This window comes from Rosa chinensis, chromosome 1 (assembly GCF_002994745.2).
Source record: "Rosa chinensis cultivar Old Blush chromosome 1, RchiOBHm-V2, whole genome shotgun sequence".
Lineage (NCBI taxonomy): Eukaryota > Viridiplantae > Streptophyta > Magnoliopsida > Rosales > Rosaceae > Rosa > Rosa chinensis.
The window spans coordinates 52,395,073-52,419,816 of record NC_037088.1 but is presented as its reverse complement, the minus strand read 5'-3'; the positions used below and the strand labels follow the sequence as shown (position 1 = coordinate 52,419,816).

The 24,744-nt window shown below is 39.5% G+C and overlaps 2 protein-coding genes and 1 long non-coding RNA gene across 3 annotated transcripts; 1 reads left to right on the top strand and 2 right to left on the bottom strand.

The window, feature by feature from the left end:
- Nucleotides 1-3,063: 3,063 nt before the first annotated feature.
- Nucleotides 3,064-3,979, bottom strand: LOC112187096. The gene is made up of 3 exons (XR_002930989.2): nucleotides 3,858-3,979; nucleotides 3,595-3,695; nucleotides 3,064-3,118 (listed from the first exon to the last, which is right to left on the bottom strand). It is a non-coding gene; the product is annotated as an uncharacterized LOC112187096 (long non-coding RNA).
- Nucleotides 3,980-14,337: 10,358 nt separating this feature from the next.
- Nucleotides 14,338-14,727, top strand: LOC112169503. Its single transcript, XM_024306541.1, has one exon. It carries the CDS (start codon nucleotides 14,338-14,340, stop codon nucleotides 14,725-14,727), a length of 390 nt encoding a protein of 129 aa, XP_024162309.1.
- Nucleotides 14,728-19,507: 4,780 nt separating this feature from the next.
- On the bottom strand, nucleotides 19,508-23,060 carry LOC112168198 (ras-related protein RABA3). Its single transcript, XM_024305345.2, has 2 exons — nucleotides 22,636-23,060; nucleotides 19,508-20,232 (listed from the first exon to the last, which is right to left on the bottom strand). The coding sequence occupies exons 1-2, from the start codon at nucleotides 22,908-22,910 to the stop codon at nucleotides 19,788-19,790; spliced, it is 720 nt and encodes a 239-aa protein (XP_024161113.1). The 5' UTR covers nucleotides 22,911-23,060; the 3' UTR covers nucleotides 19,508-19,787.
- Nucleotides 23,061-24,744: the final 1,684 nt, after the last annotated feature.

The window sequence follows — 24,744 nt, the reverse complement described above, 5'->3', positions numbered from 1 at the left end:
CCAAACTTAAAGTTTGTTGAGAAGAAAACGATCGACCACATACATTGTTATTTCGATCTAATCCAAAACCCCTCTTGGAATCGGATTTTCTTGGAAGCGACTACACTAAAAAAATTCCTAATTTCTTGGAAGCAACTACGCTCAGAAATTTAATAGTTTTTCGTGGTAACCTTTTCGCTCCGAAACTAACCCTAATCTTGTGTTGTTTTTCAGGATGAGTAACCTGAACAAGTTGAACTTCGTTCCACTAGAGACAACTGGCGTAGGATACCATAGGTGGGTCCGAGATGTGCGCCAACATCTTAAGGCTGATGGACTTCTGGGAGCCATCTAAGAGCCTGGTCAGAACGTGCTCTCCATTGAGCAAGCTACTGCTTTGGAAGCAAAACAAGCTAAAGCCATAATTCTCATGACAAGGCACATGAATGACGTGCTCCAAAATGAATACCTCAATGAGGAAGACCCAAGAAAGCTATGGGTAGAACTTGAGCAGCGATTTGGCAACGTTCGTGACTCCCTGCTTCCTGATTTAGAAGTGCGATGGCATAGCCTCCGCTTTTGTGATGTCAAGTCTGTGCTTGATTATAACTCGGAAGCCCTTCGTATCAAGTCTCTGATGGAGTTTTGTGGCCAAGCCATAACTGATACGATGTTGATCGAGAAGACTCTCTCTACCTTCCCCATCTCTGCACTGATGATTTCAAAGAATTATCAGATTGATGTAAATGCAGGACGTATCACAAGGTTTCATGAGCTCATTGGAGCCATGAACGTAGCTGAAAAGCACGACAATATTCTTGTGAAGAACTATAATGCGAGACCCGTGGGAACTAAGTCTATTCCGGAGTCTAACTATAGTCGCGCCCCCAATGGAGGACGCAAGGAGCGAAACCCTAAGAGTAGGGACAATTCTGGACATTCTGGTCCATATATTCACCCTAAAGAGGAAGGAAATCGCCGAGAAAGGCGTGCACGGAACCGTGGAGGTCAACGTGTGAAGAGAGAGAGAGGCGGAGCCTCCGACCATGGTGGTAACGCCACCAAGGGCATAGGTCGTCCAAATCGTGCCCCAATGGTGCCTCGATCAAGGGAGCCTGACCACAATGATGTTTGTCTTCGATGTGGATCAACTGAACATTGGGCCAAAACATGTACCGCACCCCAGAATGTTGCAAACGCATACAAGACGTATCGTGAAGCAAGGGAAGCAAATTACATGGCACAAGATGATCAAGATGGCGATCTAGATCTAAGGGTGGAAGACTACAAGGATCAAGACCCAGAAACTGGCGATTTTGATTAAGTCTTTTTATTTTCCAAGAGATGTAGGCGATTGCCATATTACTTTTTATTGGATTAGATTTTCTTTGATCAAAGAAACAATGATGTACTCCATTGGCTTATGAATAAAATTTCGAGTTCTTTTCATTATGACTCAATTTTGATTCTGAGCATATTACTTTTGACAGGACCCGCCCCGGATTTCACCCTGAAATCCAAAGTGGCCCTGCGGGGCCCACCTTAGAAGAAATTCTACCAAAAATTTGGCGGAACTTCCCCTAAAATGGGCGACCCAAAACCTGTAGAAAGCATTTACACTTCTAAATCAAATCATCCTTATACTTCTGGAGCTACCCTGCTCCCCAACTCAACATCAATCTCCAATTCACAAAAACACAAACCTCAACTTGAAAAACATAAATCCCATAGATAATCAGAGCAATTCTAATAGAAAGGTAAATAAGGACAACCTAACTCAAAGGCAAACGAGGAAGCCATGCTGTTGACTATGCCTCAACTCCGTGTACGCCCGACCTCACTAATTCGCCTGCAAACTGGGCATTTGGAACCGAAGGGCCCAGGGGAAAGTATTGAAAACACGTTAGTGTGAGTGGACAAAAATAAGCAATTTTAAACAAAAGAGATTTTATACTTTCCCACATTTAATTTATTAAAAAATCTCCCGATGCATGCACTGATTTAGGAAAACGAAACAAAAGGAGTTCCGCTCAAGAAAACCGACTAGCCCCGCTAGTCCCAAACAACTGAAAGGAATGATGGAAACTCTGATACTCAACAGAATAAGACCAGCCCCGCTGGTTGAACGGAAATCAGACTAGGCCCTGCTAGTCAAGTAATGATAGAATATGGGGAAGAAATATCACCATACGGGTAATGGAGCCTCCCAGGCTCTACCTACCCTCGACTGCCACTCACACATAGATTGTGCGAGGAGGAGAACTAATAACCTCAACTTCCACTCACACATAGATTGTGTGAGGAGGAGAATATGACCTCGACTGCCAACCACGTGAGGAGGAGAATAAATCACCTCGACTGCCACTCACATACACAAAGTAAGTGAGGAGGAGAATAAGCTACCTCAACTGCCACTCACAAACACAAAGTCTGTGAGGAGGAGACCAAATCACATGACCAGCGTATGGTGAGGAAAAATCATCGAAAACCAATAAATCCATGTAGCTTCCCCACATTTCTCACGAGATAGAAACCATGTATTCAACGACGTGACCCCGCACGCCAAGATTACTCTCAATCTCAAAATAAATAAGTGAGAAATAGAAATAAATCGACGGCGTGTCCCCCACGCCCAAAATATTCTCAAATCCGTAAAGGAAACCGGAAATTAGTATAAGCAAATCCCATTTCCAAAAATCTCTCAAAATCTCCAAGAAACCAACCAAATCCAAAATCCTTAATTAGGCATTCCCGATGCCAAAACCGAAAGTCAATAAATAAATGAGAAAATCCAACTCCATCGAAACTCATCTCGAGAATCTTCCAGGAACTTAAATCGGCAATTAGTAATATACTTAATTCCGGAAAATTACCTCGGAAATAAGCAATTTGTCAATTAATATTATAAATCATAATCAACCTTTGAAACTCATTATTGAGAGCCAATCCACGAGATAAACCGAGATCGAATTTCCGAAAATCAAATCATTTGCTCAATAAGTAATATGATTAAAACTAGAGCATTATTTAAGAAAATAAATGCATGCATCAATATTTAAAAATAAAAGTCCACTCACAGTACTATTCCGACGATCACGCATTCGTGTTCCGTCATCGAGCAATAGCTCGGTACGTCGTCCTGTACACAATTATATTCTGTGAATAATTCTTCAATAATTTAATACGATTCCAAAAATCAATTCCTCATAATTACATCTCCCATTCTCCTCGGATTTAGCCCAAATTATACCACTAATACCAATTCGTTAATTTAAAGGTTTCAAGGTAGAACCGAGAGATATCCGACGGTCGGATTCTCGTAATTCGATAATCGAAACCCTAAACTTCAAAATTCATACTTAATTCCAAGTTTCTCCAAAAATTACCAAACTTCACAAACACTGCCCACTCATCGATTTCAGACTATATAACAATTATGGAGGAAATCCGATAATCGGATTCACGATTAACATTAACCGAAATCCAAATCTTTAGAAATTTATAATCGATTAAAAAGTTTTCCAATTCCAACCAAATTCACATAATCAACCTCTACAAAAATTATAGGATTTAACTAGCTAAAAAAATAGAATTTAAATTCTGTTTAAATCTCACCACTGTTCACGCGCGGTACTGTTCACTCGGCGGTCAACTTCTCCGATGGTCACCAAATTTTGGCAGCAGCTTCATCTCAATCCCCCTAGCATTTTTCTCAACTACACCAAGTTCAGAAAACAATTAGAACTACCTCAATAATTAAGAAAACAGTAAACCCCCAATTTGTGAATAGTGCCGGATTTTCAATCTCTAAAATCCTCCAATATATATGCAAAATTATACTCAAAAGAAAGATCATGAGGTAAAGAACAACTTTATACCTTGAGGTTTCTCCAAAATGTCGACGGTTTGAACGGATCTCCCTTTCTTTCTTTCCTTCTTTCTTTCTCTTTCTCTCTCTCTTCCTCTCTTTTTCTTTCTGGTTTCTGTCGTAAAAGATGGGGGAGAATGGCTGGAAATGGGGCTGATCAGCCCTTATAATTAAGGTGTGCTGAAATGACACTCACACGAAAATACTCATAACTTTGACATACGAACTCCGATTTTTACGTACCATATATGCACGCGCTCGGTTTAACTTCTCCTACAACTTTCATGCAGAAAATTTTCTCAAATTTTGATCCGAACAAAAAGTCATCTTTTAGGGCCCCCTAAAAGTACCGAAACGACAATAAAAGTGAAGGTAAAGGTCGTTTACCGTCCAAATGACTAGTAAACTGGTAAATTGAGGTACAGGACGTTACAACTTTGTGATTACGATGGGTGGGCCATCAATATTAATTCAAGGACATGGAATAGCCCAAGTTCCACTTGCCAAATGGCACCTTAATTACTGTCACAGAAACTCTCTATGCTCTTAGGGCAAATTTCTTTATGAATAGCCAATGAATTCCATGCGAAAACGCATGTAGAACGGAGATGAGTTCCTTTGCGAATACCTCTAACGATTGCGAACAAAGGCGCATCTTAGAGAAGTTTATGTGTCTCTCTAGTGAACTCTATGTCACTATTCGAGCTATTAAATCCAATAAAGTTATGAGAGAAGATCTCTTGGAATTAGACACATATTGGCTTTGTCACGACAGGATAGGTCATCCTGGTCATGATATGATGATCCATCTACTAAAGACTTCACTCGGACATCCATCATTTTGAGCAAAACGAAGCAAGAATATGATGACGCCATAAAAGGCGCCAACCATGAGCATAACGCCATGGTTGTTCCTCCTTGTGGCCATGACGCCATACATGCTAATTTCCATGGCTCTAACGCCATGATGGGAGATGTAGTCACACATTTTGCTTCTAATAGCGCTACAGACGCTCAGGCCCAACCAAAATCCTCATTGGTCGCTTCTAAGGCCTCTCGCTCATTTTGCAAAGCCAGTTCATTCGGGAAATTAGGACTGAGACCGTCCTACACAAAGGATGTGAAAATACTCATTTTGTTCTTACATCGAATCCATGGGGATTCTATGGACTGATTCAACCAACTTGCGGAAGTTTAAATATCTCATGATGTTGGTTGACACACAAACACACTGGTCACGTGTCGTGCCATTGTCCACTTGTAATGCTGCTTATGCTACACTCCTAGCACATATCATATGACAACGGGCTCACTCCCCAAATCATCATATTCAGTCAATTGGATTTGACTATGTTGGAGAGTTTACATCGAAGACTTTCGATGGTTATTGCATTGGGATTGATGTTGGACATCATATTCGCATGTACACCCCAATTGGTCTTGCAGAAACGACTACGATGATAGTCTGGACATTGGTAATGCGCACCATTCTCCTTATATCCGCTTGAGGTGATGCAATATCGCATGCAGCTATGCTAATTCGTCTATAACCTACCGCCATTCAATGTACCCTTGCGTTACAGCTAGTGACTGGGTACAACTATTTTGTACTTACGCACGTTTGAGTGAGCCATTTATGTGCCCATTGCGCTGCCACAGCGCACTATGATAGGTCCTTACAGACGAATGGGCAACTCAGTTGGATTTGAGACTCCAACAATCGTCCGCCACTTAATGCCCTTGCAAGGCGATCTCCTTACCGCTAGATTTGCGGATGTCACTTTGATGAAACAGTCTTCCCGTCGTTCGGGGGAGATAAGAACACAGATGTTCAACAGGAATGACAGGAATTGTCGTGGTCTGTCCCCACTATGTCTCATCTTGATCCCTATTAAAGTGACGAGATTACACAAATATGCTACAAACATGCATGTAAGGAAGTACGTCCTTACGAGAGGACATAGTGCCACCCTACACAGAGGTAGGCATGGTGCCAACGCCAAAGAGAGTGGCACTCTGGCGTTACAGGTCATGGCCCCAGCTAGGATGCGTGGGAGGCCCGTGAGTTCGAATGATACTTTGGCACATTTCAATCCTTTGATCATCAAGACTCAAAATCCGTCTTATGAGAATCTTCCGGGTTATGGTTATCGTTGGGGGACACCTCAACGTCAGAACCTATTCCTGATAATATAGAGCTCTATGAAACTTACACCAGTTTACATGAGACGTGGGATAGAAACTCCATCATAATTGGTGATGTAGTTGCGTATTTCGTTGCGCATGAGTTTGTTGAGTCAGATGATATCGAACCACGCTCCGTTGATGAATGAATGCCAACGTAGACAGATTTGGCCTAAATGGAAAGATGCGATCCAGGTTAAGATGGATTCTCTAACGAAGAGGAAGGTTTTCGAGCTAGAGATGCTAACACCTCCTGACATAAAACCTATTGACTAATGGGTCTTCGTTAGAGAGCGTGATGAGAAAAAGAGATGGTAATCTCGCCTTATGGCGCAAGGCTTCTCACAAAACGCCCTGGAATCGACTACGATGAGACATAGTCTCTCGTAATGGATGTCATTGCACTCCACTACCTTTTTAGTTTGGTAGTTTCCGAATAACTGAACATGCAGCTTACAAATGTGGTCACTACGTATCTCTATAGGGATCTAGATACAGAATATACATGAAGGTTCATGGCGAACTTCATTTACCCAATTCAAGAGGTTCTAGACCACAGAGCGTGTTTACAATAAGATCGAAACACTCACTAAAGTGACTACTTGATTGGGAAGGGATATGCCCACGTGTTTCTATGACAAGTTTCGGATTCTATCGCGGTTTATGTTGGACATGATCTTCATTAGAAGCCCTTAAAGAGTTAAGGGAAACCGCTGAACACTTGAAATCCGTAGTTTGAGATGAAGGATTCTGGGAGAACACAATTATGTCTCGGTTTAGAACTTGAGCATCGTGTCGATAGATGCTTAGGCATTTTGACAAGGTCAAGCCTTCAAGCACCCCCATGATCGTCCATAGTCTTGATCCTGAAAAGGATCCTCTTCGTCGAAAGGATGATGACAAAGATGTGCTAGAGGCAGAAGTGCGTTACTTAGTACAATAGGCGCATTATTGCACTTATCCCAATGCATAAGACCAGACATCTCATATGTTGTGAACTTGTTAGCTAGATATAGCTCTGCGCCAACGCGACGCCATTGGATTGGCGTAAAAGATATCTTTCGATATTTGAGATGTGCGATTGATATGGGCATGTTTTATCCCTACAAAAAGATGATGGATTCGGACCCATCACACACCAGGTACGCCGCCAACACTGGCCTGCGTCCACTATCCCCATCCCAAAACGACATGTGTTTTGGAAGGTTTTGCTGATATTGGGTATCTCTCTGACCCACACAAAGGTCATTCCCAATCCGGTTAAGTGTTCACCATGGGAAAAGACCGTGACATCTTGGAGGTCAACAGGATAGACCTTAGTCGCTATATCTTCGAACAATGCAGAGATCATTGCTCTTCACGAAGTGGTTCGTGAATGTATATGGATTGGATCCATCATTACGCATGTTCGAAGCAATTGTGGTTTGAAGTCTACCACAGATGAGCCTACGAGCATTTAGGATAATGCTGCTTGTTTTGAACAAATGAGGCAAGGCTACATCAAAAGCGACAAAACCAAGCTTAATCAGCGACAACAGGCTCTCCTCGTGATCAAAGTGAATTAGGTTCGATCTGAGGACAGTGAGGCAGACTTTTTTACTAAGTCATTACCCAAATCCACGTTCGAGAAACATGTGGCAAGAATTGACTTGTGAAAATTATCTGAACTCCCATGATCGTTGTCATCAGGGGGAGGTGCAGACATCAGGAGGAGATGTCTACATGTTCATCTCGAATCGTGAAGGGTGTGTTGTGCTCTTTTTCCCCTTCGACCGAGGTTATTTTTGTCCCACTGAGTTTTTGTGACTCGGCAAGGTTTTTAACGAGGCAACGAGAGAAGCACCGCGTTTGGACAACACAAGGGGGAGTGTTTAAGGATATCTCTATTTGTGTTTGGTCCAAACTCTAGCTTACTTGACCTAGTGGTAATAGGATTTAATTAGAAGGATCTAGAGTCCTAATCAATGTAGAATTACTTTCCTTGTATGATTGAGATTCTATGCATTGTAATCCTCTATATAAATAGGCCCCTATTATCAATGAGAATTCACAGCGATTATCTCTCAATTTCTGATTCCCTAAAACAAATTGAAATTAAAATATAGGGTGTAATGAGCAAATAGGGTGAACAAATAAAATGGTAGAGTGGCAATAGCCACACCCATTAACTATAGATTGTGATCGTTAATTAAGTGGGATTATTCATATTTAGCAATAAAAGGGTACCTATTTTCAAGGACCTTTCAAAGTAAGTGAATCAAGGACCTTTCGAAGTAAGTGAATCTCACATTAAAATCTTGATTGCTCATACGTCGATACATAATTCATATCTGATCTTTGAAAATCAATTTGCTCGAAATGATTTTAACCTTCTATAAAATAATCATTAACTTCAAGCATGGCTCGCAACTGTGCAAGCATATGATTGTAGTCAAGATTAGGCCATTAGGGATGTATTGTGATCAGAGATTGATGGTAATTACATATTACATCTGAATACACAACCAAAGCCCCCAATAAAAACTACTTATAACCCATCAAAATATATATATCAAATACAAAATCAAATTTGCAAAATGAAAGAGAGAAGAGTATATTCTTAAAAAAGAAAAGAAAAAAAAAAGACAGAAGAGTAGAAGGGAGTGAGAAACACAAGAGTAATGTACAATATTATTTTGTCCATTTTCGCAAGGTTGTTCAACCACTCATGTAAATTAGTAATTTTTGTTTAAAAAGTTAGTAAACAATAGTTACAATACAAACAAAATTTTATTGCATTCATGAGTTCTATTCATGAACGATCATTGACATAAGTTTCTCATTTGTAAATGAAAGATTAAGAGTTCGACTCACAAACGACTAGTTATTGTATAATTCTAATTATTATATAATACTAAATAAATACATGATTTTTCATGTGTTTACACGTTACAATAAGCACATCTATAAGAAAGGTAAAATGGACTCTTCATCAAACTTAGAAGCATATTTATGAAGAGTGATTATTCAGAGCACCGCCGTGCACTTGCACCAACATAAATGAATGGTTAGATTGCATTAAATACACTTTTTGTTTATTAAAAATAAAGTTGATAATAAATATCAAGGGTTGAGATTATTTTATAAGGGTTGGGTCACTTACATCGTCGGTGCATAGAATAATTTCCAATTTATGAATAACTTAAAACTCAATTTTGGGTTGCTGATTCAAAAATAAAAATAGCTAGTTTAATTACTTCTCTAAATTCTAGAACTAAAGTATTAAATGAGAATAAACTCTTGAAGACATAGAGATTCGATTAGATAACCCCACCACGGACTAGATTTCATCATTTTTACATACCATTTTCAATTTTTTTAGAAAGCTAATTTAGTAATAATATTATCCTTGTAATTAGTTCATGTATTGAGCTTTCTCAGTCATTCGAGTAACTTTGAGTTTGAAGTAAACATTATGAGAAGAAGCAAGCTGGTTCAATGTCTCATCGATTTCTTATTCCTTTCTCATCATAACTGCCTCATTGAATCGATCAATTTACAAAACACCTAACCAGTTGGTGTTCCATCACAATTACTTATTTTATGGTCCTCTCCATATTACAATAAAGACCTGTCTTGCTCATTTTCTGTCAGCAATCAATATATATTCGACGACCTCTTTCTGGGAAGGTAGGCAATGAGTATTTACACTAGTTTGGCAATTATGGGATTTATCCAAGTATCCAACTATCAGAAGGATGTTTCTGAGTCGGGCACTCAGGCCAGCTGGGTTCTTTCAATTTCATCATCATCATTTACAACTTCAAGGCTCGTCGGTTTGCCCTCCCATGCCAGCATGGATAACGTACCCAATTATTCTTTGCCTCACTAGTCACTAGATATTCCCCACAGCAACAAATTTTAAAGAGAATTAATTGACGGTTTGGCAATATAGTTGTTTTATCAAAGGATTAAATTTAGTTTGCCCCCTCTGATTTTGGGGCAAAAATCAGTTTGGTCCTTGATATTTTTTTTTAATCATGATGATCCTTGCACTTTTATTTTTCATCACGTACATCTAAACTTTAAATTTGGATCGAAAGATGACGTCACAGGCTGAGTTGTCCCCGACATGGGGGCCCACCTTTCATATTTTAGAAGGGCAAAATGGACATTTTTTAATTAATCTAATTTCTAATTTTTCTCTCTACTCTCTCTGTTCTTCCTCTCTAGATCGACGACCACGAAAACCCTTCTACCACTTCCACCTCCACCTCCCTTTGATTTGAAACTCCACACCACGTCGTCTCGCTCCTCGTCCTCCTCCTCGATCAAAATCGGTGGCGTAGGCACAACCTTCTCTCTATCTCCCCAAACTCGATTAAAGCCCTAATTTCTCACATTCACTCAATTCCATCAAATGTCACCCCCGGTAAGTTTCTCCATGACCTCCGAGTCGAGCTCCGGGGACGAAAACCTAGACCCGAAGCCCAATCAAATTGCAAAGTAAAGGAATCGAGCGAGGGTTTGGGGTGTGATAGAGGTGGTCGTATTCTGTGGGCGATGACCAAATCGGAGTTGGAGGCCGACGGGCTAGAAAGCCCTAACAACAACGGTTATGCCTGCAGGTGGGGCACTCTTGACCTCTGATCGCCGCCGCAGACTGATCCATCCTCAGGTAAAAAATCACAGAGACGTGCTCTGTTGGTTTCGTTATTGTTTGGCTCCAGTTTTTCTTGAGCTAGTCAACGTCTCTTTTCTTGCGTGGGCGTGCCAGCACCGTTCGGGTGCGGTCGTTGGGGATGTCCCTTGACCTGACTTCTTTCAAGCGATTGTGGACGAGAAGAGCACCAACCTCGTCGTGGGATTCTTTGTGCCTCGTGGCGAGGACTTTTACTGAGCTTCTTCAAAATCACAATCGATACTCGACGTCGTAGATCGAGCAGAGCGAAAACCACTGAGAAGTGAGGAGAACTCGCTAAAGCGTGACTTTAGCTTGGTTGGAGGGTTTGGTGGCACTGACAGTCGGCTCCTGAGAAGACTAAGACTGGAGTGTGACTACCGGTAAGAGAAGGAGAGGGGTTGATCTAGAGAGGCTTGGATAATCTTAGAGATTGTTGTGATGAATTGTGTGTTGTCTTGTTTCATTGTAACCTCTATTTATAGGCTACCATGCCAAAGTGGTTGGCCTTAAACAAATGATAGTGGAGCACTAATTGAAGATAGTGGAGCACTAATTGGAGGTGGAGGTGGAGGTGGAGCACTAAATTATGGGGATAAAAATGATGAGTTTTGGAGTGATTTTGAGTCACTTTCGGCTCCTTTATTCCTTCAACTATATCTCCACTACGAATTCCGAATGGGTCTTCGACTTCTTCATATCAAATGATCCATCATGAGTGTAGATCATTCTGGAAAAATTTCAGAGCTTACTTCCAAGTGGTTGGGCCAGAAACGCTGCTGGACTCCCTGTAGGTCCAGTTTTCCAGTTTTGTCTTTCAGAAAATTGGACTGATTGTTTGAAGGTTTTCCACTCCAAACTAGCTCTTGCACTCTTCATAATAAATGATTCTTAGGATGTCTAGAATGAATCTAGAAAGTTTTGGCTCATTTAGATTTCTTTTGGTCAGTCTGCCACCCCTCCTTCATTGTTTAGCTCAGTTTCTCCTAGCCAAAGTAGGAAAATGTGCTCAAGTTGACTTTTCATTTCCATGCTTCCATCATTTTGCAAGTAGGCTTTATTTAGCCTCTAAATAATATATTTCAAACTTTTTGACAATATATATATATAGCTTGAGCCACTGACATTGGCTCAATTTCTTTAAGACACGCTTTGTTTAGCAAAATGCTCATTTTGGGTCCAAACATTGCCCCCCAGACCTCGAAGTCAAAGGTCTTCATCTTGACTGAAGAGGTCTTGAATCAGCACTTCTCTTATAATATCGTTGCTCCAAAGCCACTTGTATTGGCTTGACTGATTCCATATAGGCCTCTAAATAGGCCATAAATCTTGAATGCCACAATCTGATTGCCTTTGTCATGAACTGACGCTTTCTTTGCCAACTTTATTGCCCCCCATGTATCTGATGTCTGGTATGCAGTGAATTGGTGAAACTTGGGCAGGTTATAGGAGATCAGAGTTTTAGCATGCCCCCCATGCGAAGGAGACTACTTTTGATTGCGAATGAGGATCCTTCTCTTCCTTGGTGGTAACTTCGCCATGTATATAGCAGCAAGTATTTGCCTTGTTTGCTGGTTCTCTGTTGAGAATGCGATTGCTGCAAAAAAAGCCCAACTTGATGAACCTTTGGCTGTTCTGAAGAAATGGGCCACAACCTGGCCCGTATAAGAGAACGGGCCACTCAGGCCGAAGCTGGTGCCATTGCGGCGAACCTCTACATGGAGGAACTTTGCTTGCAATTGAGCTTCGCTGGCCAATCTCTATAGGCCTCCTCGAAAACCGTTCGGTCTTCTCACGTGGTATTAATTCCTTCTCCTCGAAAATCGTTTGGTATTGGAGCCTCACATGCTACTAGTCCCTTTTTTCCCGAGATTTGGAATCACTAATCTCGATTTACTGATATCAGTTTGACTCTTTAACCATCCATCCAAGGGTGAGGATTTGCCTAAAGTCCCTATAAATAGTTGTGTTTTGGGGATGGGAACGTTCACATCAAGAACCTTCTTCTGAGCTTCAGATCCTTAACAATGGCCTTTCAATCTTTGCTTCTCTTCCTCCTTCTTCACAAATCTTCCCCTCAGGAAATGGCCCTTAGCCTCTAAATTTTAGGCTTTATGGCGTAATCTCAAGCCTGGGTTAGGCCTTATGGTGTAATCTCAGGCAACCCCTTGTTTCGGCCTTCTGGAATTCTGCAACGGCAATGCCAGGCTTCAGATTGGTTTAGAAATGTGAGGGGGCTCCGAGTGTGGGATCCACGATCATGTGAGATCATCTTTGTCATAATCCTACGCGCGGAGCAAATCGGGGAAGGGAGGAAAGCCACTTTGAGGCCAAAGACCCTTCCTCGAACCCCTTCCTTCTAGAATCAGACCAGATCGAGTCCTCCAGATAAGAAGGGCTTTGGTGGTCGCCCTCTACTCATGCTCTTTCTTCCGAACATTGACAGAATCTTGGAGGGAGAGCATGGATTCGCGGAAGTGATGGGTATGAGCCATTTTATGGCCATTCCCATACTTCATGCTAAGAGAATGGTGGCTGCCACGGGCGAAGAGGGTGCCGAGATTCAAGTTGATATTCGGTTCTTTCACTCTTTGCCCCTCCAGGAGATAATGGCGCGGCTCAACCCGGCGTTAGATTCCAAAGCTGCTTCCAATTGAGGGGGATTGGATGCTCCATTTTCTTTCACTGGAGTCTCCCCTTCTCGTGGATGATAGCGTTGGCCAAGCCTATGTTGGATTCCTCTGCCGCTTCCATGTAAAGGGGGCACGGGGGTTCCGTTTCTCCTCTTTTTCTTCCCTGAAGTCTGCCCCTCCTTGGGATAATGGCGCGGCTCAACCCGACGTTGGATTCCAAAGCTGCCTCCACTTTGAGCAAAGATTCAGAAGATATCTGAAGATTCCTGTTTTGTATTCTAACCACTTTTGGCTTTGTAATGAATGTACTTCTTTTGGCCGCAAAGCCACTTTATCCGTGAGGAGCCAATAATTATGTCTTGTAAGGCCCCAAATATAGGCCCCAACTCAAACCTCTTGGAAAACTACACCGTGAGAAGATAATATTGAAAATGAAATAGTTACCTCCTCGAAGACCGTTCGGTTCCCCACCTTTGGAAGATAACATTTAAAATGGAACAGTTACCTCCTCGAAGACCGTTCGGTTCCCCATCGTGAGAAGATAATATTGAAAATGGAATAGTTACCTCCTCAAAGACCGTTCGGTTATTTCATGCCTATATCTCATTATAAACCCAAATCCCTAATCCCAAAACCATTTCATCCACCCCAATCTTTCTAACAACAATCTTTCTTAATCATTCATCATCACCACTCTTCAATTCTCGCATTCTCTCAACCCATCACCAATGGAACCACAAACCCGGCAACCAACCGAGGATGGAGGAAGCAACAAAGTAGCCGGGAGGAAGAGCAGTACCAGGTGGATTCCCACTACAGATCAGATAAGAATCCTCAAGGAGCTTGACTACAACAAGGGAGTTAGGTCCCCAACTGTAGAGCAGATTCAGAGGATCTATCTCCACCTGAGATGGTACGGATCGGTCGAGAGCAAGAACGTCTATTATTGGTTTAGGAACCAAAGGGCTCGGGAGAAACAGAAGAAGAGTTCTACTTCGCATGTTCATGTGCCGATGCAAAAATCAGGGCTTGTTAGTAATGGTAATGGTACCAATTGGAAACCTGAGGATCAGTATATTAACTTCGGATCTTCTGCATCTGCTTCTGTTTCTTCAGCTGATGTGATGATTGCTTTTAAAGGGCAGATGGGGAACTATGGTGGTTATGGATCTATGAATACGGAGATTGAAACCCTTCCTCTGTTCCCCATGCATAATGAGGACATCTTTGGCAACATGAAGACTAGTTCCGAGGGTGGTGGCGGCTACAGCTACTACTCCTGTGGATGGGGCGGCTACAACGGTGACTCTCACATTTCCCTTGAGCTTAGCCTCAACTCTTACGACTCGACCCTATTTTCCCGCGAACGTGTTTTCTCTGTGAGAGAAGAGACAAAGCTGTAAAAAATTTCCTAAGCCGCTGACCCGGCTTAGTATTGTAAAAATTTTCCGGAGCCGCTGACTCAGCTTAGTATTGTGTAGTGTTTCCCCCCTAGTGTTGCTAGGCGTAGCGAAGAAACGATGTTGGGCCTCAAAAACAGGCCTTCATGAATGGGCTTCGCAAGTGTAGGAACACTAGAATTGCCCCCCATGTCTTATGCGAAGAAACTGTCTACGACTGCTCCGAGTCCCAGACCTTGGGAAAATATTTCTTCAAGTATCTGCCATTGATAGGGTTATGGTGGACATCTCCATCCAGGTCCTTGAGATGAAAAGCTCCTTTCCCTAAGATTTTATAGATGATGTACGAGCCTTCCCATCTTGAGGACACGCTTTGTTAAGCCAAAATGCTCATTTTGGGTCCAAACAGTTATCTTTTGGGAAGTCTGTTCTTTTGGGAGGCTTGTGATTTGGATGTGCCCAGAAAGAAGAAGTTTTGGGTGTAGAAAGAAGATTTGGGGGCCGGCCATTTCGGTTTGGGAGTGCTACTGGTGAAGCTCCAGTCGAGACGTTCAGTGGCAAAGGACGTAGTGAACATCATTGTTGCAAGCGGTGCGGTTCCATCTTTGGTGAAACATCTGCAAGCGTCGCAGTCGACCGGAGTTTGGTGGAGAATTTCAGTGGATAAGTGGGAGCGTGTGAGGTGTGAACCCGAGAGAGAGAGAGAGAGAGAGAGAGAGAGAGAGAGAGAGAGAGAGAGAGAGAGAGAGGAGAAAATAGAGAAAATTAGAGAAAAAAATTAGAAATTAGATTAATTTAGAAATGTCCATTTTGTCCTTCTAAAATCTGAAAAATGGGCCCTCATGTTGGGGCCAGCTCAGCTTGTGACGTCATCTTTCGATCCAAATTTAAATTTTGGACGTGCGTAATGAAAAATAAAAGTGCAAGGACCACCATGATTAAAAAAAAAGGTCAGGAACCAAACTGATGTTTGCCCTAAAGTTGGAGGGGGCAAACTGAATTTAGTCCTTTATCAAATCTTTCTCTAAATTCTGCACTTTCGAGCAATTTAAAAGTTAGTGTACACTACAGAGAAGAAAAAAAAATACAAATTTTGGTCATATGAATCGGTCATGGTGGAGGGTGAAGATCTCATATTAAACTATTAACAAAAAGATAATATATATGATTAAATTCAGTTTGCCCCCTCTAACTTCGAGGCAAACATCAGTTTGGTTTCTAACTTTTTTTTTTAATCATGATGGTCCTTGCACTTTCATTTTCTATCACGCGAGTCCAAAATTCAAATTTAGCTCGAAAAGTGACATCAGGTGCTGACTTGGCACCGATATTAGGGCCCATTTTTCAGACTAAGAATGGCAAAATAGACATCTCTAATTTAATCTAATTTCTAATTTCCCCCCCTTTTCTCTTTTTTTTTTCTTATCTATTTTTTGCTTCACTTTGCCTCTCTCTCAAATTTGCAAAGCCTAAAACCAAATCGATCCAACAACTTCTCAATCTTCTCAATCCTCCTCCGTCCTCCATCAAACCTGAGATTCCGGCTACCGCATGTCTGCACGCCCTCCTCCATCGCCTTTCATCTTGCACAGGTCTGCCCTCACCGCTCGCGCCGACATCATCTTCATCTTCGCATCTTCAACTTCATCAAGGTTTGGGTCAGCAATCCAAGAAGAGAACGAGTCGTTCTTGAAGCTCGTCTGCCATTACAACAAATTGAACAACACGAATCCAAAACAAAAACCCAGTTCAGGTTTCAATGTCACTTAGTTTCTCAAACTTGGGAAGAAGCAAATGAAAAGCCACTGTGGGGAAAGAGGAGTATGCACAGCAATTCCAGTGAATTCGTACCCAGTTGGAGGAGGGTTTATTCTTCATGTACCCAATTGAGTATTTTTGAATTCCAGCTGTCTATTTCGTTGTTCTTATATTTGATTGGCCAAATTTGGTTCTGGGCATTTCTTACTATTGTGTTGTTCTTGGTTGAAGTTGCTATCTTAGTTTGTCTTGTGGAGTTTGAGATGTATAGAAGCCTGGTATGGGTAATTTTGCTGCTTTACTGTTTGAAATAGCTTCTAGAGTTTTGAATTTCGAGGAAAAATTGTGAACTTTTGGGATTAGTGGTGTAATTTGTGATGAAGGTGCTATTGGGGTTGTATTTCCATTGTATTTTAGGACACTATTTAGCATTGTTTTTGTGTAAAATAGGCTTTTTGTTTTGTGGTTCTTTTGGCATTACGTAGTTTCTGATGTTCAACTAAACTTAGTTGATGAGTTTCTGTTATGGAATCTATCACAATTTGATGAACTGTGAATATTTTTTTGCAGGAAGGATGAACAAGAGGAAGAAGATGAAGAATCGTGCAGAGGAAGAAGATGAAGAATCTTGCAGAGAAGAATATTCAAGGGGGTAGTTTAGACATTTCGTTCAAATTGAGGGTCAAAGTTCGAAAAATGGGTCATAATGTCGGTGTCAAGTCAGCACCTGACATCACTTTTCGTGCCAAATTTGAATTTTGAACTCGCGTGAAAGAAAATGAAAGTGCAAGGACCATCATGATTAAAAAAAAAAAATCAGGGACCAAACTGATATTTGCTCCAAAGTTGGAGAGGGCAAACTGAATTTAGTCATAATATATAATATAACTTTTAAGTTTGTGACTCACTAATAATTGTTCCGAGCTCATTCTTAATCGTACCGAACTCTTTTGAGTTAAAACACAACTCTTAAAACATGAAAGAGTCAAGACAATATCAGCACAATAGTAGATCACATGCCATGCTTGCTGTTGTTTAACCAACTCCACGGTAATTAAGGTTTGCAGAATTGACGGAAATCTAAATGGCTGATTATGAGTTTACAGCACTGACCACAATTGCAACCAAACCAAGTTAATTACGAACCTACCAATCCCTTAACGTTAGTAATATAACTCATTGTTTTTTTTTTTGAAAAGAATAACTCATTGTTTTTTTTTTTTTTAAAAGAATAACTCATTGTTTAATAGCCCCACAACTTGATTTGCAAAATCAATAGAAATTCAACTTGATGATGTATGAGTTTACAGAGCTCTGATTGCAATTGCAGCCGAACCAAATTAATTATCAACCCTTTAATGTTAACAAAGTAACTCGTTGTTTAGCAGGCCCCATGACTTGATTTGCAGAATTAATGGAAATTCAACCCGCTAATGCATGAATTTACATTACTAGAGTAATTATTCTATAATTTCGGACTACTACGTATGACTGTCATGTGATGGTCCAAGCTAATAATATCACTCGAATTTGGTGGTTCATACAAAGGGATGAAAAAAAAATTAAATAAAGATAACCAATAAAAAAAAATATATCTCTCATATGGACCAATAACATTAACCCGAATCACCACGTATACTATGATTTGAGATTATTATTTAAGTTTCCACATCACTGACCTCAATTGCATGCAGCCAAATCAAGTTAAAATTACCGACCCACCAACTCTTTAATGTTTTCATCGAAAAAAAAAAAATCCTTTAATGTTAACGATATAACACGATTACCTTTTACTTTTAAGAATAACAAATTAAAAATGATGGATAATAATCACCCCATTTTATTTACAGTTCCATCGCACGCATGACTTGGTTAATTAAGAATGAGCATGCCAATAATTCAGTTCATGGAATGTTAGATATAGACACGATCGAGCTAGTCATTTGCATATCCCATGTTGAAATTTGTCTGAGAAAATGTGAGCAGATCCCATCTGGTTGTTTCTTAAATTTCTGACATAAATGATAACAAATTGTGTGCTGTGATCTTTAACAGCAATAATTCACCTAATAAACATCAAAAGGTGAGGCATCATCATTGTTAAGCACAAGTAGTAGTTGGAATATAATGAATGGTTAAGCTAAGCAAGGGTTATATATATATAAGCATATAGTACTTAGATGCATGATACCTTTAAAAAGAAAATGATCGAGTTGCTTCCAATAATTATATATATGGTAGTATGGTACTGGTTTGAGTTGTTATGACCCATGACCTAACTTATGATTGTACTACTACTTGATGCCAATTTTGAGAGTGATAGATAGGGCCTAGTCCAACAAATATCTTCTACTTTGCCAAGCATTATACAAAGAGAAAGCAACTAATTTTAGACAGGATTGGTTTGTGATGGTGAAATGTATCAAATTATTTAGTATAATTGCAACTCCAATTCTAGTATGAATTTATTTATTTTTAGACAGGACAAGTCCTTGATTTTCAAAACTTAGTAGTATGATGAATATGAATCATAATGGAAATATCCAATTCTTTTGAGAATATAAAACCTCCATATTCTGGGTTTTGGATAACACTTATAGATATGACAATGCCATAATTAACATGAGATTCCAAAAAAAAAACTTAGTTCATTATAAAATACGACAAAATTGTTATATAAATGTTAGATATAAAAACTAAACACAGTTTTTTGTAGTTCTTATTTTGTGGTTATCGGATGAATGACATTATTAGAGATAATAGAATTTTAACGAACAGATTGCTTTGGTGATTGTAATAAGGCCTAACAATCATCAATTAATTTATAATAACGTTAGGATGACAACATCTGGCGTAACTCATTATTCATCTATTTACGATCAATGATATATCTGCCATGTGGGTGACGAAATAAGTGTGTATAGTCTGATCAAACCCTCATTGTACACTAATTAATCACTAACAATTATCTCACCTAGTGGAAAGTCTCCTTATATAAATCAAAACATTCTTATCACTCGGCACATAGATTCAAATAACTAGATATATCATGCTTATACACATCGGTACATCCTAATCCCATACAACTAAACTTGTAAGCAACATAAAAATGCTTCATCCTACGGTTTATAGTTCAAATACTTTAGTACTAGTACTTTCTGTGCATGGCAATAAGAATCTAGTAAAAAAAATATGCCACTGCCTGCCACAGTAGAATTGTCCAAAGTCCAAGATAATAACACAAAAAAGTAGTACATGCATATATCGCTGCTTGATAATCGTTCTTATAAGAACAAGACACTGGATCAACAAGAGCAAGCAGACAACTTCTTCATCTCGCTAATTTCCAAATCAGACCCAGAAATGACATCAATTTTTGCTCCAATCCCATCAATGGGCTTCTTCCCATTCCCACATTCCAGTGCTTTTTTAGACGTCACTCTACTGTATATCTCCTCTAGTACCCTAAAGAATGCACTGTCCACATTGTTGCCGCTGAAGGCCGATGTCTCAGAGAAGAACAGCTCTTGCTCCTCAGCAAACTCGACTGCATCTTCAGTCGGAACATTCCTCTGATCCCCGAGATCAGCCTTGTTCCCGATCAGCATGATCACGATCGAGCTGTCCGCATGTGCCCGGAGCTCCTCGACCCACCTAGCCACATGATCGAACGTCGGCCTCTTGGTGATGTCGTATACCAGCATTGCCCCGAGTGCACCTCTGTAATAGGCACTTGTAACAGCTCGATACCTGTGATCAAATAATCTCGCATGTTATGTTAACGAAATGTTTATTACAAGTTATTTTTTTAGAAATTCTTCTATGTACTGCTGATGCAAGTGAACTAGCAGATTCAAGAGATCTCAACTGTTGATATTTACATGTAATCTTTCTTTGTAATAATAAAAAATATACTTTATGTTATTCATCAACCGCCTACTCTTATTAGTGCGAATACACGTTGGTGTACTGAATACATTCTCATTATTTTTAGCATCATCTTCTCACCATAGTATGTATTATTCTTGGGAGAGGATCCTCTCCTGAGCTAGCTTTTAACCTGAGCTGCCTGAGCTTTTCATTACAAGCCACCACGTGTCCAAACTCACATCTAATGGCTCCAACTTTTTATTGTATTTATTTCAATTTTTGTAGCTTAATCAACGGCTGATATTCTCTCTCTGCCTCTTCTATCTCTCTTCTTCTTCTTCTTCAACAACTCATTCCATCTTTTGCAGTTTAATCAGCTGCAGTCCTCCTCCTCCTCGATTATCTCACTAAACCTCTCTTTCTTCATGATCATTCTGATTTTTCTTTTTCCTCCTTGCTCTCTTCACTTTCATACAGATCCAAAAAATAACAATCCAAAATTACAATCCTTCGCATTCAACCTCAGCAAAATCAAATCTAAATGAAAATCGAATCTCAGATTTTACCCTTGGTAATCTCTCCTCTTCTACGGTTCTACCCCAGTATCCAGACCAAATTAAGACAGTATTTTGAATTAAATATCAAACGAAATAGAAGATAAAAATTGAATCTTTTGAAGCTTTTTCTTTGAGACCTGATCTGGGTTCTCTACTCTCTGTTTGATTTGATTCTCCATGTTGTGAATGGGAAGTTGTAGCCGGATGAAGATGAGAGAGAGAGGTGGATTGCAACAATTTGAGAGAGAGATGGTCCAATTTTGTTGATACTCAATTAATAGAAATGGTGTAAGGAAATAGGTTGGAGTGGTTGATGGCTGCGATGAAGATGAGAGAGAGGGCAGAGTCTTCCTTCCTATTGTACTTTGAGTGTTGATGAAAAAACAGAAGAAGTCCAAACTGAGTTCAAGAGGAGCCTTTAGATGTTGTTTTAGACACGTGGCATCATCAGCTTCAAAGCTCAGGCAGCTCAGGTTAAAAGCTAGCTCAGGAGAGGATCCTCTCCCATTATTCTTGGCCCAATTCAATGCAAAAGAACATGCATTTTGTCCTACTCATTAATTTTGAGGTTGGCTAGCTCTAGGCTCTAGTTCCAGTTGCAATGCATTCATACAGTACAGTTGGTGGTACTGATGCAGAAAATACAGGGAGCCCTTCGGCCCAAAACTCATGTTCTCATAACTACAGCAACCACTCAAAATCAGAACCCTACGAACGTGAATGTCTGTCATCTATGGCACAAATAAAACAAAAATTGAGAAAGATTAACTTGCTACGGATATCAAACAGGGCCCGTGGGGAATTATTATTATTATTTTTTTTGTTATTTTAAGGGATGGCTTATTAGACTAATTTTTCGATCACATATTGGGATCTTGACCATTCAGTTCTTAGCTCTATATGAGTAGATCATTTCTGTAAATTTTCAGTCAAATTGATGATCGTTAAAACATTCATAACTGTGATTTACAATTATAAGTATGAAAGGTTTAGGTTGGACATATTTGATTCGTTCATTAATTTAATATAGTTTGATACCTCAACGACCATTAATTTAGCTAAAATTTTGCATAAGTGATCTACTCATATAGAGTTTAAAATTAACGGTCGAGATCTCAACATGTGTTCAAAAAGTTAGTACAAGTAAGAGATCTTTTATGACTGAGTACAAGTAAGAAAGTTACTTTACAATAAAATATCGTACTTTGCTAGCTCACAATATACCGTAGTTGAGTTGAGATTAATATCAATTAATATTACAGCAAGCATGTCGGTTATAATTATAATATTTTCATATGTTGTTATAGCTACATTTATAGCTGAAACATAGGACATGCAGAAGAGGTTGAATTTTACTAGGTAGTAATCAGGTTCGAATCCAATGTAGGTGGTGTTACACTTCATAAATTTGCTTAATACATTTTGCATCAAATGAAATGTTGGTGTTTCAGATCGTGCTCGCCCTAGATCTCGTGTATTAGTTATTAACAAAGATGTGTTCCAAAATATAATTTGGTCAGCAATTTTGGCTAGTCGAGCATTTTTCACCTGATTATTGTCATACAGTACTAAAACTATTTTGAATTCGCTTAATAAGTGAAACTGTGAAAGTAACAGTAATCTATACCAGATATATATGAATCATAAAGATCATGATCATTAAAATCCTTTCTAGCTTTTGAAGATCAAAATGAGAGACAGACAGAGAGGGAGAGAAGAATCAAACCTTTCTTGGCCAGCAGTATCCCAGATCTGGGCCTTGATGAGTTTCCCTCTAATAGTGACACTCCTGGTCTGAAACTCAACCCCAATAGTAGACTTGGAGTCGAAGCAAAACTCATTCTTAGTAAACCTCGACAGTATCTGAGTCTTCCCCACAGCTGAGTCTCCAATAACCACCACCTTGAACACATAGTCTATCTTCTCCTGAACATGATGACCATTGCTGAGATTCTCCTTCTGATACCTCTCAGCTTCAACCCCATTCATTTCCTGGTTCATTTTGAAACTGGACCTGAAAATGGACTCGGTCTTTCTGGTCTATGAGGTTAAGTAGGAAAGTAAGTAGGGAACAGAAGAAAAGACGTTGAAGACAAGACAGGGTTGAGGAGAGAGGAAGGAAGAAAGAGGGCATCAAATAATAATGGAATTTGGTCCGGTCTTTGTCTTCTTGTTTTAATGCTTTGAAGAAAAGTGGACGTACCATGCATTATTTAACGTTGAATAGTGTAGAATGATTGTTAGGGCAAAGCACCGTCGGTCAGAAGCTCTACAAGTTTTGCCTATGTATAATATATACAATGAGTCATTTGGGTTTTTGCTCCACTTGGGATTTGGGGAATTATTAAAGGGGTTGATCCAGATAAGCAGCATATATGAACTAATGTCTTTAGACTTTGTGGCTTAATCCAGGGCATTTGCCACTAATGTTATCATTAAAGTTGATACAAAGTGGGTTTGCCCTTGATAATGACCCAACGCATTTGAAGGGAGTGTATTCCATGCACCGTCAGTACATGAGTACTTGTAATATGAATGAATATAATTTTTTTGATATTAAAATATATAAAGGAGTGGATTAGATAAGTGACTGTTATTTTTTTATAGATTAAAATAACCGACAGTGCACTTGTACTGTTAGTGCATACAATCCTCTCCACGCATTTGAAGCCTTCGTGTAGTTTGGGTGGGGATGCGGCGTTTACATTGTTCATAACTCTATTACTCTATAAATACTCTATAACATATACTCATTGAGATGGTCTTATATTGTTGAACTGTCAATATAAATAGTACACATATTTTAGTCGTTTCAGTTAAGATAAATATAACTTAAATTTATCTGATTACATACGTATAAGACATTATATGTACGAAATTTAATAAATTTAAGTTATCTTATTCGTAACTTAAACGATTAAATATGTATACAATTTACATTAACAGTTCAACAACATCAGTTCTCTTGAAATCATAGCTATATATAATAATGGCTAGGGCATAGCTAACTACTTATATATGACCTATATATATGATACATGACATACAGCATTTTCAACATTTTCAAAAGAAAAAGAAAAAGGACATACAACCCGAGCTCTACCAAATAGTTTAGCATCATCACATTCTTGCTGTCACTAAAGATCTCAGAGCCTCTGTTATTAGATCTTTATGACCTGCCCTTCGAATTATTGGATGATTATGCTATAGAAGTATATATGTATGCTTGAGTGTTATGGCCCCATAACAGCAAACCCAATACAGGGAATAGCTTTTATGTAACCCACTTTTGTCCGGAAAATACTACAATTGGTCATCTTTAAATGTGATGTTAATTGGCCCCGACAAAGTGTTTGGTGCAGCACCATTTGGAATCAAATAGTAATGGTGATGATAGCAAAGAAGATAGAGATCGAGGAGAGGGAACACAACCCAGTGCTTATAGTTATTGCTACGTACCGAATGGTTATGAGTCCAGAGCTTACAATATTGTATGTCAATTTTGGAAATGTCTGCAGAGGTGATCAGTGGCGGATTCAGAATACAAAAATGGAGTAGGCTAATTTATAAAAAATATTTGTTCATTAATGTTTCTAAAATTTAAGAATTAAAAAAGATATATATATATATATATTTTTTTTAAGAAACACTTACAGAAAATTTACAAAACAGAGGAAGAAAATTGTAGTCAAGAAGAAGGAAGGGAGAAGAAAATAGGGGAAAGAGGAAAAGAAACAAGAGAAGAAAATATTGTGAGCAAACAAGAATGGAGAAGAAAATGGGTGGAAAAAAAAAATAGGGAAAAGAGGCAGAAAACACAGAAAAAGGGGTAAGT

Bases quoted from the DNA above. Each gene is read 5' to 3' on its own strand.
- LOC112168198 (XM_024305345.2), bottom strand. From the start codon at position 22,910: ATGAACCAGGAAATGAATGGGGTTGAAGCTGAGAGGTATCAGAAGGAG. The intron at 20,233-22,635 runs GTTTGATTCTTC...ATTTGATCACAG, and splicing joins GATACTGCTGGCCAAGAAAG to GTATCGAGCTGTTACAAGTG.
- LOC112169503 (XM_024306541.1), top strand. From the start codon at position 14,338: ATGCAAAAATCAGGGCTTGTTAGTAATGGTAATGGTACCAATTGGAAA.